Here is a 15,510-nt window from a genome sequence, read left to right as displayed (position 1 = left end):
TACTATTGTTGAAGGAAAAATATGTAAATTGTAGATGTATATACATGTATGCATAAGTTTAAATAAAACCTGACAACTTTATTAAGAGGAAAAATAGTAAATTCATGAATTAGAATTATCTTCATGCTACTGGTTAAAGATCCTATGCTGTAATTACATGCATTAGTGTTGAAAATATTAGCCAGTGAGGTGCCATGCAAAGAATTCAAATTTTACTTATGAAAATTAAATTCAATTTAATCAGTTACTTTTCACGTTAATGAATTTAATTTTTTTAAAAATCACATTAAAAAAGGAAACCTAGCTTTTGTTTCTGGCTATTCTCCCAGAGCTTTACAGGCAAGTTAATTTTGAATTATAGTTTAGTGGATGTGAAAGTTAGAGGATAGAGTAGGCTTCTTTTGAAAAAGAAGTAAAAAAGAATATATAAAATAGCATAGTTGTTTTTCCCTTTTGCAAGTATTATAGAAATGTAACGTTTTTGAGGTAAAGAGACCTTTGAGATCATTTAGATCAGTCTCTTCACTTTGCATTTGAAGAAACTGAGACCCAGAAAGATGAATTGATTTACCTACAGTCAAATAATCAATGCCATAATTGGGACAAAAATCTAAAATTTCAAATTCCTACCTCTATTATATTAGCTTACCCCAGAGTCTTAATTGAAATATAGAGCGTAGAAACTTATGCTTCTGATTTTTCTTTTTTATCCTAATATTTTAACTGTCCCACCAACTCTTTTAACCACTCTCCCTCTCCCCTTTACTTCCCTTTGTCTTTGCATTTCTGTATCACAATAGATGGCTGTGGGTAACTGAAAAGATTACTGTTACAAGTAGGTAAGAGACCTAGTTTTGCTGCTGAACTGAACTGGTTCTTTGATCTCTTGGGGTAGTCACTTAATCTCAAAAATGTTTTGCCTCTTCATCTGTAAAATGTAGGTCCTAATATTCACCACAGAGACTTAGAGTGCCTAGCATATATTGTGTCTAATAGGTATTTGTTGATTTAGTGAATGAAAAATTACATTGTGATAATTTATATACCTAGGTGCATGTATGTATATATATGTGTGTATTTATGTATTTGTAAATATACATTTGTATATGTACTTGTGTGTGTATTTGTGTGTTTATATATATATGAAAGCAGTTTGTGTAAATGCTTTGTCTTATTTTTTATTTATTTATCTTTAATTATATCATTTATTTATTTTACCTTGCCAAGGGTAGGATTAGGTAGCAGACCTAAACTAAAAACTAAAGCCTGAGAAACTTTGTCGGCATTAAATGATGTCTAATCACAGTGAAGGTAAAGGGACATCTTAAAATCTGAACTGATGTTCATTTGTCATGAGTAGTTTAGTTTTTATTTTTCTTCAAGACGGGTGCTTTGTTAGATGTACTCTTAGATCCTGTGGTCCCTCTTGCTTGAACAGTGTATTATCTTCTCTATCTTCTGTTTTCCTCCTTTGTCCTTTTTTAAAAGATAGGGAAAAAATGGGGCCATTTTTTTTTGTGGAAATCCACAAAGAGTACACACTTTTTTTTTTTTAAGGAGGTACCTGGGATTGAACCCAGGACATTGTACATGCAAAGCAGGTACTCAACTACTGAGCTACACCTGCCCCCCACTTACACTTGTTTTGATCATGGGATTTAGAGAAAGACCAAGGGCTAAGTTTTCCATTTTCACTTCCTAATGTCCTACCTACTAGCAATTGATCTCAGAGATGAGAGTTCCCTTCAGTTGCTCAGAAACGTAGGAAGATCTATAGAAAGCTTGTCTTTGGATAATTGCTGATGTTAAACATGACCAAACTCTCATTGCTGTAACTATAATATTTCCTCATTGATGGGTATTTCATTTAATCTACTGGAACTTACTGTCTTTTTGTCCTTCTTATCTCCTTCTCCTTAGCTTTTCTTTTTTTCTTTTTCTTTTTTTTTTTTTTTGAGGTGCCAGGGAAGAACCCAGACCTCGTATGCAGGAAGCCGGCATTCAACCACTGAGCCCTATCAGCATCCCTGAGTTGTTTTTTTTCCATTTGTTTGCTTGTTGTTTGTTTTTGTTTTTAGGAGGCACTGGGGACTGAACCTGTAATCTCCCATGTGTGACGCAGGCGCTCAACTGCTTGAGCCACAACTACTCCCTGATTTTTAGTGTAATTCAGTTTTTGACCATGATGTAGACATGCAAAATATCCAAAAAATAATTTTGATGGGTATTTTGATATGATTATCTGACTTCAGAATCATCAGATGAGACTTGCTTTCTTGTTCCATTTGTGTCTACCTTTTTGGTGATATTTATACAAATTTTCTAAATTGTGTTTGTAAATTTCTAAAGAATGACATTATTATTTGATGGTTACTTTTGCTGCTTTGCTAAGGTTCATGAATTTGATATTCATGAATGCAGTACATAACTTTAAACAGATAATGATGGCTTAGTCAATGGAAAATTTGTCATCTTTTTTCTGTCTATATATAAGAGTAATAGTCATTGTTAGTGTGTTCAGGACTGAAAATAAAGGGAGCATTTATGAAGGAACAAGAGACCCTGAATATTGGCAAATTCATATGGGCAAAATTTCATCATGTTCTTTCAGTGGAAATACTTAGCTTTGAATATTAAACTATTGAATTTTGTGACTGAGCCTGTCTCAGTACCACAGAAATTGCTTATTAGACAATAGTGAACTTCAGTGGTTTTGAAGCACTTGTGGGCATTTGAAGTCTGGAAAGCTCTTTGTAATTCTTCACATGAAATCTTACACAAATTGGCATGAGATTATCTTTTAAAGTTTGTATACTTGCTTAGCATTATTGTTAATAATTTTAAAATATTTTGGGTTCCAATGATGGCAAAAAGTTCTATTTTATGAGGAATTAAAGCAAGATTATATAGTTGCTGGCAGCTGTATCACAATACATTTTAATTATGCTTTTCCATTTTTCTTAAGATTCTCTTGTTATGCCACGACCAGATAAGAATCATCAGTGGATATTCAATAAGAGCTGTTTTCCTCTTATGGATGTAGTGATAGATCCTTATCTTGTCTGTCATCTTCGACCACATCAGAAAGAAGGAATCATATTCCTTTATGAATGTGTGATGGGAATGAGGTAGGAACAGTTATTGTTTATTTATTTGTTTAGTCTCATCCAAACTTTGATTTAACCTGTAACATAATAATGGTTTTCTAGGAAGAGATTGATATAATGAGTCTCAGAGGTATATCAAATTTAGTTTGTAGAAAAGAGTAAGTGGTACTTTTTCTTGCACTTATTCCAGTAGTAGTTTATCTTAGTTTGCCAGGACTGCTATGACAAATATCACAGTATGAATTGGCTTAAACAACAGAAATTTATTGTCCGTCAAGTTTTGAAGCTTGGAGTCCAACATCAAGGTATCAGCAGGCCATGTTTTCTCCAAAGTCTGTAGTGGTCTGGAAGTGGCTCAATCTCTGCCTCTGTCCCATGGTGATGTGCCTCTTTCTGTCTCTTCCTCTGGTGTCTGCTCTTCCTGCTCAGTCATCTCCTTATAAGGACTCCAGTCATAATGAAATAAGGCCCATCCTCATTCAGTTTGGCATCACCTTAACTAATAACATAGTCAAAATCCTGTTTCCAAATGGGTTCAATTCTACAGGACTGGAGATAAGGACTTCAATAAGTCTTTCGTGGGGAATATAATTCAGGCTTCACATAGTTCTTAATGGGTGTGTTTTGCCAGACATCCTCCAGGGAGTTAGGCATACAAATGTCAGGACCATAATGCTTGCTCTTAAATAGCTTATAAAGTTTTTGTGGAAACAGATAAAAATAGCCAACCTTAATATAGTATAATACGAGCTCACTACTAGTATGTTAAAGGATTGCGGGAGCAAAATGGAAGAAGCCTTTAATTTTGCATAAGAGGAATTTGGAAAAAGGCTTTCCTCTTATCTCTCCTCTATCTCTTGAAAAAAGAAGGAGCCCGCCTTTTTTCAATTAGGAAAGTTGTTTGGTTACATGCATCAAATAGAGGGTTCCCATATACTTCCCTGCCCCCATTATTAACACCTTGCATTAGTGATATATTTGTTACAGTTGATGAACATATATTATTACAATTGTATTATTAACTATAGTCTGTGGTTTACATTAGCATTCACTGTTTGTGTTGTACAATTTTACGTTGTTTTTTAAAAATTTTTATTCTGGTAACATATATAACCTAAAATTTCCCCTTTTCATGACATTCAAACATATAATTCATTGATCTTAATTATTTTCACCCCATCCATTACCAAAACTTTTCTATCACCCCAACTGGAAACACTACAACTTAAGCATTAACTCTACTCCCCTACCCCCACTCCAGCTGCTGGTAACCAGTATGCTATTTTCTTTTTAGTATACTAGTTTCTGACTTCATGAATTTGCTCATTCTAATTAATTTTGTACCAGTGAGATGATATAATATTGTCCTTTTGTATCTGGCTTACTTCATTCAATATGATGTCTTCAAGGTTCATCCAATGTTGTTATATGTATTAGAACATCATTCCTTTTAAAGGCTGAATAATATCCCATTTTATGTAGATATTACATTTTGTTAATCCATTCATCGATTGATGGACACCTGGGCTACTTCCATCTTTTGAAAATTGTGAATAATGTTGCTGTGAACATCAGTGTGCATATATCTGCTCAAGTTTCTGCTTTTTAAAAATTTTACTTTGAAAGATGCTTTAGTTTACATAAATGTTACATAAAAGATATAGGGGGATTCCCATGTACCTCACCCCTCCCCATTCCCTTTCCCACTTTTCCCCATTAACAACATCTTTCATTAGTGTTTGGTACATTTGTTACAATTGAATACATATTGAAGCATTACTACTAACCATGATCTTTAATTTACATCATTGTTTACACTTTGCAGTGCACAATTTTATAAATTTTTACAGAATGTATAATGGCTGTATCTGTCATTTGCTGTCATGCGGGACAATTCCAATGTCCCCCAAATGTCCTATGTTGCACTAGTTCTTCCCTCTCCCTCAGAACTTCTGGTGGCCAGTGCCTTTATATCAATGTTACAAGTTCTTTCATTGCTAGAATAATAATGTCTACTTTAGTCTGTAGTTGAATTCCCCCCTTATGTTTGTTCATTCCTCAGTCTTGAGGATTTTGGGATGGTGATGCTCACTGTTTCAGTTTGAGGAGGGGCTTAGATCCAATGGAGCAGATGGAACTGTTTTGCTTGAAGTTATAGAGATTTTCTGATTTTGGGGGATGGGTGTTGTCCAATATCATCCTTTTGCTAATTGTCCTGGGTGAGTCTAATGAACTGGAGAGTAGGCGTTACAACTCTGCTGAGATTCAGGGCTCAACTGGCATATGAACTGACCAAAGGTTTAAGTCTCTGGGACATATGTTTAACAAGTATAGTGCTAAATGTCGGTTCAAATAAAAGGGGCATATGAGCCATGTGTAGGGAAATTATAAATGAGTCTAACTCTATTACATTGAGGAGCATATATTCCAAGGTATGGCCGAGTCCCTGCTTTGCAATTCTTCAGGCATACACCTAAAAGTGGAATTGCTTGTTGTATAGTAATTCTATACTTAACTTTCTGAATAACCACCTAAATGTTTTCCATGGTAGCTGCACTATTTTAACATTCCCAGCAACAAGGAAAGAATGTTCCATTTCTCCACATCCTATCCAACACTTGTAATTTTCTGTCTATTTTAATAGTAGCTATTCTAGTGTGTCTGAAATGGAGTCTCATTGTGGTTTTGCTTTGCTATTCCTAATGGCTAATAATGTTGGACTTTTTTTTTTTGCCATTTGTATGTCTTCTTTGGAAAAATATTTATTCGTGTCATTTTTTAATTGGGTTGTCTTTTTGCTGTTGTTGAGTTGTAGGGTTTCTTTTTATATTCTGGATATTAAATCCTTATCAGATATGTGGTTTCACGTATTTTTGTTCTATAGGTTGGCTTTTTGCTTTCCTGATGAAGTACTTTAATGCACAAAAACTTTGAATTTTGATAAGTACCATTTTTTCTTTCATTGCTTGTTCTTTGGGTATACAGTCTAAGAAACCTTTGCCTAACACAGGGTCCTAAAGATGTTTCCCTAGGTTTTTTTCTAAGAAGTAAATAGTTTTGATTCTTATATTTAGGTCTTTGATCCACTTGGAGTTGATTTTTATATATGGTGTGTGGTGTAGGATTCCATCTTCATTTTTTTGCATATGGACATCCAGTTTTTCCAGCACCATTCGTTGAAGAGACTATTCTTTCCTCATTGAGTAGACTTCAAACCCTTGTCAAAGATCAGTTGGCCACAGGTGTAAGGGTTTATTTCTCATCTCTCAGTTTGAATCCATTGGTCTATAAGTCTATCCTTGTGCCAGTACTATGCTGTTTTGATTACTATGGCTTTGTGGTAAGTTTTAAGATCAGAAAGGACTTTATCATTGGGCCCTCCTGGGAGATTGATGGGTGGTGTAATCAATCAAAACAGCAAACAACTGGGACTCCTCCCCTGCCATTAGCAAAGGGGTGGAATAATTAATGGTTCAAAAAGTAAGCTCAAAGCCTGAATCAAGCTCTCTTGCGTTTGGACCCCTACTCTTGCCTTCACCATGTCCTAGTGCTAGTCCGTGCTCTTGCTGTTTTTCTTCTGACATGCCCTGCTCTTGCTGTTTTTCCTCTGCCATGATGGCCATGCAAGTAAAACCTGGGCATTTATAATCTATAATGGGGAACTGTAGTCTGTAAATCAGCCGTCTCACTTTTCAGCCCATTCCTCTCTATCTGGGACCCATGATCTGTTATTTTCTTCCATTCTTGTCCCTCCCTACCTGAATAAATCACTGGCCTAACTCACCCGACATGCTCTTGAAATTCATTTCTACAGCATAGTCAAGAACCTAGACAAAATCTGGTAACAGATGTGTGAGTCCTCCAAACTTTGTTCTTTTTCAAGATGGCTTTGGCAATTTGGGGCCCCTTCTCTTTCCATTTGATTATTAGCTTTTCCATTTCTGCAAAGAAGGCTGTTGGAATTTTGACTAGGATTGCATTGAATCTGTAAATTGCTTTGGGTAAAATTGTCTTCTTAATAACATTTAGTCTCCCAATCCATGATCATGAACTGTCCTTCCATTTTATTCAGCCCATTTTTTATTTCTTTTAGCAATGTTTTGTAGTTTTCTTTGTACAAGTCCTTTACATCCTTGGTTATATTTATTCCTAGATATTAGATTCTTTAGTTTCTATTGTAAACGTAACTTTTTTCCTGATTTATTTTTCCAATTTTTCATTACTCATATATAGACACATGTTGGTTTTGTACGCCACCACTTTGGTTCTTTAGTTCTAGTAGCTTCGTTCAAGGTTTTCTCTAAATATGATCTTGTCATCTGCAAATAGGGAAAATTTCACCTCTTTTCTAATTTGCATACCTTTTCTTTCTTTCTTTTGCTAAATTGCTCTGCCTTGAACTTCCAGTACAGTGGTGAAAAACAATGACAGTGGGCATCCTTGTCTTGTTCCTGATTTTAGAGGGAAACCTTTCAGTCTTTTACCATTAAATATGTAGCATTGGGTTTTTCATGTATGCCCTTTATCACTGAGAAAGTTTCTTTCTGTTCCTAGTTTTCTAAGCATATTTATCAAGTAGTAGTGCTTCATTTTGTCAAATTCCTTTTTTGTGTCAACTGAGATAGTCATTTCTTTTTTTTCTTCTTTCTTTGATCTGTTAATGTGGGGTATTATTGCTCCTCTTATGTTGAACCACCCTTGCATATCTGGGATAAATTCGACTTGATCATAGTGTATAATTCTTTTAATGTGCTGTTGGATTTGGTTTACCAGTATTTTTCTTGGGATTTTTGCATCTATATTCATAAGAGATTGGTCTGTAATTTTCTTTTATTGTGGCATCTTTATCTGGCTGGTATGAGGGTCGTATTGGCCTCAGAATGAATTAGGGAGTGTTCCCTTCTCTTCAACTTTTTGAAAGAGTTTGAGCAGGATTAGCCTTCAGAGCCAGACCGCAGCCATCTGAAGTAGCTGATCAAAAATAGTCATCACAGATCAGACCACAGACACCAGGAGTTTGGAGGACTTTGTCTTTATAGCCATCTTGGCACCAACAAGCTATAGGAGGAGCTCTGTCTGCAGTCCCCAGTGCTGCCTGCCATGAGGCTACGGGATGGTAGTTGCTGCAGGGTAGGTGAAATCACAGGTATTTATTGCAATTTAACAGCCCCTTCCTCCAGTTCTTCCTTGGATGCCACACAGTGTTCCACTAGACTCCAGGGTTTCAGACAATTTTTGCCAGTTTTATAGTTGTTTTGTTGGAGGGACTGATTCCTGGAGCCTCCTACTCTTATCTTCCTACTATCCATTCCTCCTTTTTATATTGAATGAAGAGTAGTAGTGCTCTTTTTTTTTTTAAAGATTTTATTTTTTTCAATTTATTTCTCTCCCCTTCCCCGCCCCCCTCAGTTGTCTGCTCTCTGTATCCATTCTCTGTGTGTTCTTCTGTGACCACTTCTGTCCTTATCAGCGGCACCAGAAATCTGTGTTTCTTTTTGTTACGTCATCTTGTTGTGTCAGCTCTCCATGTGTGTGGTGCCATTCTTGGGCAGGCTGCACTTTTTTTCGCGCTGGGCGGCTCTCCTTTCGGGGTGCACTCCTTGCTTGTGGGGCTCCCCTATGTGTGTGACACCCACATGTGGCAGGGCACTCCTTGCATGCATTAGCATTGCGCATGGGCCAGCTCCACACGGGTCAAGGAGGCCCAGAGTTTGAACCATGGACCTCCCATGTGGTAGACGGATGCCCTATCCATTGGGCCCAGTCCACTTCCCAGTAGTAGTGCACTTAAAGATAATTTTGAAGATAGGAAGAAAAAAAAATAGAAAACAATCAAATTGTTTGCTGACATCTTGGTTTATTTCCTCCTGCTCCTTTTTTTTTCTTTTGGTTTTGTTTTGTTTTTGCTTTTAAAATACTGTATTAGTCAGCAAAAGGAGTGCTGATGCAAAGTACTAGAAATCCATTGGCACTTATAAGGGTATTTATTTGGGGTAAGAGCTTACAGTTACCAGACCAAAGGCGTAAGTTACTTCCCTCACCCAAAGTCTGTTGCCACGTGTTGGAGTAAGATGACTGATGATATCTGCCAGGGTTCACGGTTCCATTTCCTCTTAAGGTTCCATGGTTCCAGCTGCTTCCAATATAAGCTGTAGGCTGGGGTTAGTCTTGTCTCTCTCCAGGGGCTCATTTCTTTCCAGGCTCAGCTGCTTTGCTCTCTTTACAAGGCCAACTGTAGACTGTTGGGTGAATGGCTTGTCTCTCTTCCCGGGTCCTCTGCCGTGTCTAATGGAGCCTTCTCTCCTTCCTCACATATCTGTGTCTCTGTGTATTTACTTCCCTGGGCTCCAATATCAAAACAACAACTTTCTCCTCTGCCATGTTGTTTTCTCTATGAGTCCGTGTCCACCAAGGGGGCAGGGACCCAACATCCTACTGACATGTCCAGTCAAAGCCTTAATCATTATTTACTCAAATGAAAGTGAAACCTCTGAATCGAATCGAATCTAATATGCCCAGAGGAACAGACCAGTTCACAAACATAATCTAGTACCTATTTTTAGGATTTATAAATAATGACAAACTGCTACAAATACATAAGCCCTAGATTTTTAAACTTGTCATTTAATAGGGAGTTGGGAATGTAGATTCCTTTTCGCTCTAATAGCCCCTTGAGTGATGACAGATTAAGAGAACACTATCTCCTAGAAACTTTATTTAGACTTATCTTCCCTTCCAAATCTGCTCTTCCTTTGGGAGATTTCATCTCAGTTGGACTGTAAATCATCCTTGATTTATTTTATCTCACTTTCAACCACTTGAGCCACATGTATTTCCCCTATAATTAACATTTGATTCCTAATCTTTTCTGGCAACAGCTTCAGTAACTGATGTCATAAAAATATCAGATTTTATCTCATTTATTGCAGTGCCTCCTAACTTGTGTATCTGCTGATGCCCCCAATCTATACTACAAATTCACTTTACCAGCTTGATTTTTTTTGGAGAACAACAACCAAAAAAACCTACTGAACATGGCAGTCCCTTACTTAAAATCATTGAGAGACTTTCAGAATTTAGAGCAATATTTCCCAATCTGTGATATGCACTTCAATGATAGTGTGTAATATCATTTTAGATGGTACATGGAGAAGATTTGGCTTTTTAGTTTAATAGTGATATACTTAATGAGTATAAAAAATGAGTTGATTTAAAGAAAAAAAATAGATGATATGATATACATGGCAAAAAATCATGAAAGTGATGTTTGAGAGATGCTAACCTACAAGACAGAGTCTAAGCTCCAGGATAAGTGTCCTCATCTTTTATCTTTTGCCTACCTTGCCAGCTTCATACTCTTGTCTTTCTCTTCTTGGAATTTAGGTTAAATGCCATCTTCCTTGAACTACCCTGTTTGTGTAGTGATTTCTTTTCTGTTCTTTAAAACCTCACTCAAGGGCATCATCATTTTAGTGAAACCTTCCTGTTCCCTTCCTTCCACTTATCCTCTGCCTCTTTCTCTCTGCCACTTATTCTGGGACATTTAGCTGACATTTGGCCCTGCATTGGCAAATTGTTGATCCAGAAAGATTGTAGTGGTTATAATTCATGTTTATAATTTTATCTATACTCCTTGAAATGAAAAACATATAGAATTGCTTTTTAGTTATTAATTCTAACAATGAGAAATAAAATCAATGAATAAATTTTATTTTTTGGTGATGTCCTTAATTCTCTTGGACTTTGTAATTTTTCTGGTGTATCAAGGGAATTAAAAAATATAAAGTGGTGTAAAACACATTGTATTAATATTCTTAGTAACATTTAATTTTTAAGTTGTATTAATTTAGTTGATTTGTAGGCTATCAGACTTTTACTAAATTAAGTGTATTAAGATAAAGCAAAAAAAAAAAATAAAGCAATTGGAATCATTGTTTGCTACGGTATAGGGAACTATTTTGAAAGTTGAGAATCATAAATGTAACTCAAAGGATCTTGCAGTTTGAAGTTACAGTATGTTTTAAACTTTTGATATCTAATTTTAAAACTGATAAAAAACTACTGAACTGTTAGTGATGACAAATATGGTTGCATAAATCACTCAAATATAGATATAAAATTGGTATTCATTTTTAGTCTCTCTAAATATATACATATAATAGTAACTGATGATATAGAATCAAATCTCCAATTTTATATTTATGTTTTAGTAATTTAATTGCCAGTATACAATTAATATAATTATCAAAGATGAAAAAGAAAGATGGGTTGTAAATCAACTGATTGAAAAACTAGAAAAAGTCTCCTGTAAGAGTAGAATTTGTTATAATTATAAAATATCAACTTCTGGTTCTTCACAAATAAGTGGTGATTTTAGAGGCATAAAATATTTTCCTAATGTGATTAAACAAAGTGTAATCATTTTTAACAGGGTGAATGGCAGATGTGGAGCTATTCTTGCTGATGAAATGGGTTTAGGGAAAACACTGCAATGCATTGCACTCATCTGGACTCTACAGTGTCAGGGACCCTATGGAGGCAAGCCTGTAATAAAGAAGACACTTATTGTCACACCAGGAAGCTTGGTAAATAATTGGAGGAAAGAATTTCAAAAATGGCTAGGAAGTGAGAGGATCAAGATATTTACTGTAGATCAGGTAAGATGCTTCAAAGTTTAACCATATTGTTTTCAGATTGCCTGCTTTTGAAATCAGTTTTGCAATTTTCACTCTATATTGCAGTTTTTCCAGTGTTTGTAACTTTCCAACCCTTTGCACAAAAATGGAATTTTGGCTTACGTTTTGGTTTTGAGTTAACATATTCTAATTCTTGATAAGTGGCTGTTAGGTATATGCTGCTCAAATTTGATTTCATAAAGTTTCTGCCCATGACTTTTTAAAGTATTATCTTTTTTTTTTAGGAACACAAAGTAGAAGAATTCATTTGCTCTCCATTTTATTCTGTTCTTATTATCAGTTATGAAATGCTACTTCGTTCCCTAGATCAAATTAAGAATATAAAATTTAATCTTCTAATCTGTGATGAAGGGCATCGTTTGAAGAACAGTGCCATTAAGACAACTACAGCCCTCATTAGCCTCTCCTGTGAGAAAAGAATAATACTAACTGGTCAGTATTCACTTTTGGGAAGATATGATGAAATTTTTACTTAGTGAACATATAAGACTTCTAATATGACGCTTGACATCCTGCTGGTATTGGTGGTATTGGATAGATTTAGTATAAGCAGACCTTTATAAATTGGGTGTTGGTAGGATTCTGAATCTTCAGATATCTATGTAATCTTCTGCAACCCAGATTTTGGGGTTTCTGAGGAATAAGCACAGTAATATAATGGTTAAAATTTTGAGGGTCGAAGGGGTTTAACCATGTAAAGTTCTTGGAAAACTACCTGACACTTGTATGTACCTGACATGTATATATGTTTATTGCTGACCAAAGTTTCTGGCCCAGACTCTTTGGCAAAGTGGATGGACTATGTGTAAGTACAAGATTCCTTTCATACCTATTCTTTTTTTTTTTAAAATTTATTCCTGCTCCCCCTTCCCCATCTGCTGTCTGTTTGCTGTGTGTTCTTCTGTCTCCTTGTCTTCTCTTTAGGTGGCACTGGGAATCAATTCTGGGAACTTCTGGAGTAGGAGAGAAATGCTCAATCTCCAGCACGACCTCAGCTCCCTTGTCTGCTGTGTCTCTTATTGTGTCTCCTCTGTGTCTCTTTTTGTTGTGTCATCTTGCTACACTAGCTCTTCGTGTGGGTGAGCGCTCCTGTGCGGGCTAGCACTCCACATGGGCCAGCTCTCTGCATGGGCCAGCTCTCTGCTCAGGCCACCTTACCATGCAGGCTAGCTTGCCTTCACTAGGAGGCCTCAGAATCGAACCCTGGACCTCCCATATGGTAGACAGGAGTCCAGTTGCTTGAGCCACATCCACTTCCCCTTACCCACTCTTTTTTTAACTTAAGGTCCAGTCTAAAGTTGGGCCTGAGTAGCTTAATTGTAGCTTTGCCCCTGCATTTCACTTTGGTCTTGGTTGGCCCTTCCAGTTTGACATTCTGGCAGCAGAAAAGGGAAGAGAGTTATATTCATTACTAATATTTATGAACTCTACATTTTCTACTCTTAGCTCCATTTCCCTACCACCGTGATTCCTTTGACTAGAATGACAAGGTATGATTATTCTCATTAGATTTTATTCTCTTGTGTCATTATATCTTTCATGTGTCCTTTATCATGTCAGAGTTCTTCTCTGAAGTTAAAATGAGGAGAAAGAAGTAGTTTGACCAACAACTTCTTTTCCTTTCTACATCTTTAGGTTTGGAGTGTGCCCTAGAACAAATTTACTTTAATCTTTTCTTACTGAATTGGGGTGGTGAGGGTACCCATCCTTCAGCAATTCAGAGTAATTTGATTGCCAATTTGATTAGGACTGTATTAATCATTGCAAAAAGTGATTTTTAAAACTATAAATGCCTTTAAAAATGATTTCGAGAAATGTTAAATGACATTTATATTCTTCAGATTTAGTGAATGATAATAAAGATCAGGGGCAGCGGACTTGGCCCAGTGGTTAGGGCATCCGTCTACCACATGGGAGGTCCGCAGTTCAAACCCCGGGCCTCCTTGACCCGTGTGGAGCTGGCCCATGTGCAGTGCTGATGTGCGCAAGGAGTGCCATGCCACTCAGGGGTGTCCCCGCGTAGGGGAGCCCCACGTGCAAGGAGTGCGCCCCGTAAGGAGAGCCACCCAGCGCGAAAGAAAGTGCAGCCTGCCCAGGAATGGTGCCACACACATGGAGAGCTGACACAACAAGGTGACGCAACCAAAAAAAACACAGATTCCTGTGCTGCTGACAACAACAGAAGCGGACAAAGACGATGCAGCAAACAGACACAGAGAACAGACAGCTGGGGTGGGGGTGGAAGGGAGAGAAATAAATAAATCTTTAAAAAAAAAAAAGATCAAAGGACAGGGATCAAGTTTCATGGGTTATTTGTATTTCTAAGATTCAGTAGATGCCCAACAAATTAATACTAGTAATGTGGAAACCAAAGGAACAAAAAAAACCTCGTGTTGACTATTTATAAAATGCTATTTTTAAAGAAAAAAATGAGTTGGGGAAATTTTCTCTGTAGCTTTGTCTGTTAGAGGAAATGAGTTGATTCTCAAAACTGTAGTTCAAATGTCTTGACTAGCTTTTTCATTTTGAGATCCCTGGGGCCAGAAAAGCAATGGGGAAAAAAGGTTATAGCTAAATTTAGTAACACTGTTGGAAAAGAAAAACAGATATGTTTACTCTTATTGCCCAATGCAAGGTCAATATTGCTTATTTAAAGAGTAGTAGCAGGAATGGATGTGGCTGAAGCAGTTGGGTGCCCACCTGCCACATGGGAGGTGCTGGGTTCAGTTCCCAGTGCTTGCTAAAGAAGACAAGCTATTGCAATGAGCTGACAAATGAGCAGACACAATGAGCACAGAGCAGATGTGGTTCAAGCATTTGGGCATCTGCTTCTCACATGGGAGGGCCTAGGTTTGGTTCCCAGTGCCTCCTAAAGAAGATGAGCAGACACAACGAGCAGAGGCAGTGAGCAGACAATGAGCAGACAGATGGAGAGCCATCTCGGGGATGGGGTGGGGGGAAAGAGTGTAGTAGCAGTTACAGAGTAAAAAGTTAGGACCATAAAAGTAAGAAAAGGAAGAGTGAGGAATAAAGATTACTGAAAGGTACTGAAGGGATAAAAGTAGGACCTACCCCACTTCAAAGCCAAATAATTTTCTTCAGCAAAAATAAATGGTCAATTTTACTAATATTCTCAATTATAGGGAAATATGAACTTAACTAGTATTCATTCAAAATTAAATTTAATATTAATAGGATTTGCTGTAGAAAATTGATTCTGTGACTTCATCCCAAAAGAAAGTCCTAAATGGTAATTGGTCATACAGTTTCATTTGGGGAATTAACATTGTCCTTCTTTCCTGCTTTGTCCATCTTAGTTTGTTTCTGCTTTCCTGTCCCTGTCACCACTTCCCCTGAACTATGAATTTGGATAAAAACTAACATTAACATTAACCTTTAAAACTTAGAAATTCTTTTATTCTTTATCTCCTTCGAATTGACTGAATGGATTCTTTCATAATCGCAGGATATTTTACTGCCAAGGTGATTTGCTTATTATTTTGGAAGTACATGTTTGTATGAGTGTGTAGAGTGCTACATATGTGATAGATGCTTAATAACTATCTTAGAATCAAACGAAAAAAGTTTTAGTGTTGTTTTCTGATATTATCTAGCCTGGTGCTGAGGAGAGCATTTAGTTAATATTTACCAGAAGATGGTTAGGGTTCATTTTGATGAATAGAAGTGCATGATTATTACAAGATATT

The 15,510-nt window shown here is 36.6% G+C and overlaps 1 protein-coding gene across 1 annotated transcript in view; it reads left to right on the top strand.

Annotated features, from left to right (window-relative positions):
• Window positions 1-15,510, top strand: part of RAD54B (RAD54 homolog B) — a 125,774-nt gene that overhangs the window by 77,168 nt on the left and 33,096 nt on the right. The window contains exons 6-8 of the mRNA XM_012518128.4: window positions 2,966-3,128; window positions 11,539-11,764; window positions 12,028-12,235. Of these exons, the coding sequence (XP_012373582.2) occupies window positions 2,966-3,128; window positions 11,539-11,764; window positions 12,028-12,235 (597 nt within the window). The remainder of the gene's footprint in view (window positions 1-2,965; window positions 3,129-11,538; window positions 11,765-12,027; window positions 12,236-15,510) is intronic.

This window comes from Dasypus novemcinctus, chromosome 14 (assembly GCF_030445035.2).
Source record: "Dasypus novemcinctus isolate mDasNov1 chromosome 14, mDasNov1.1.hap2, whole genome shotgun sequence".
In the NCBI taxonomy this organism is placed as follows: Eukaryota; Metazoa; Chordata; class Mammalia; order Cingulata; family Dasypodidae; genus Dasypus; species Dasypus novemcinctus.
The sequence above is the reverse complement of the archived record's forward strand: the minus strand, read 5'-3'. Positions and strand labels throughout refer to the sequence as shown.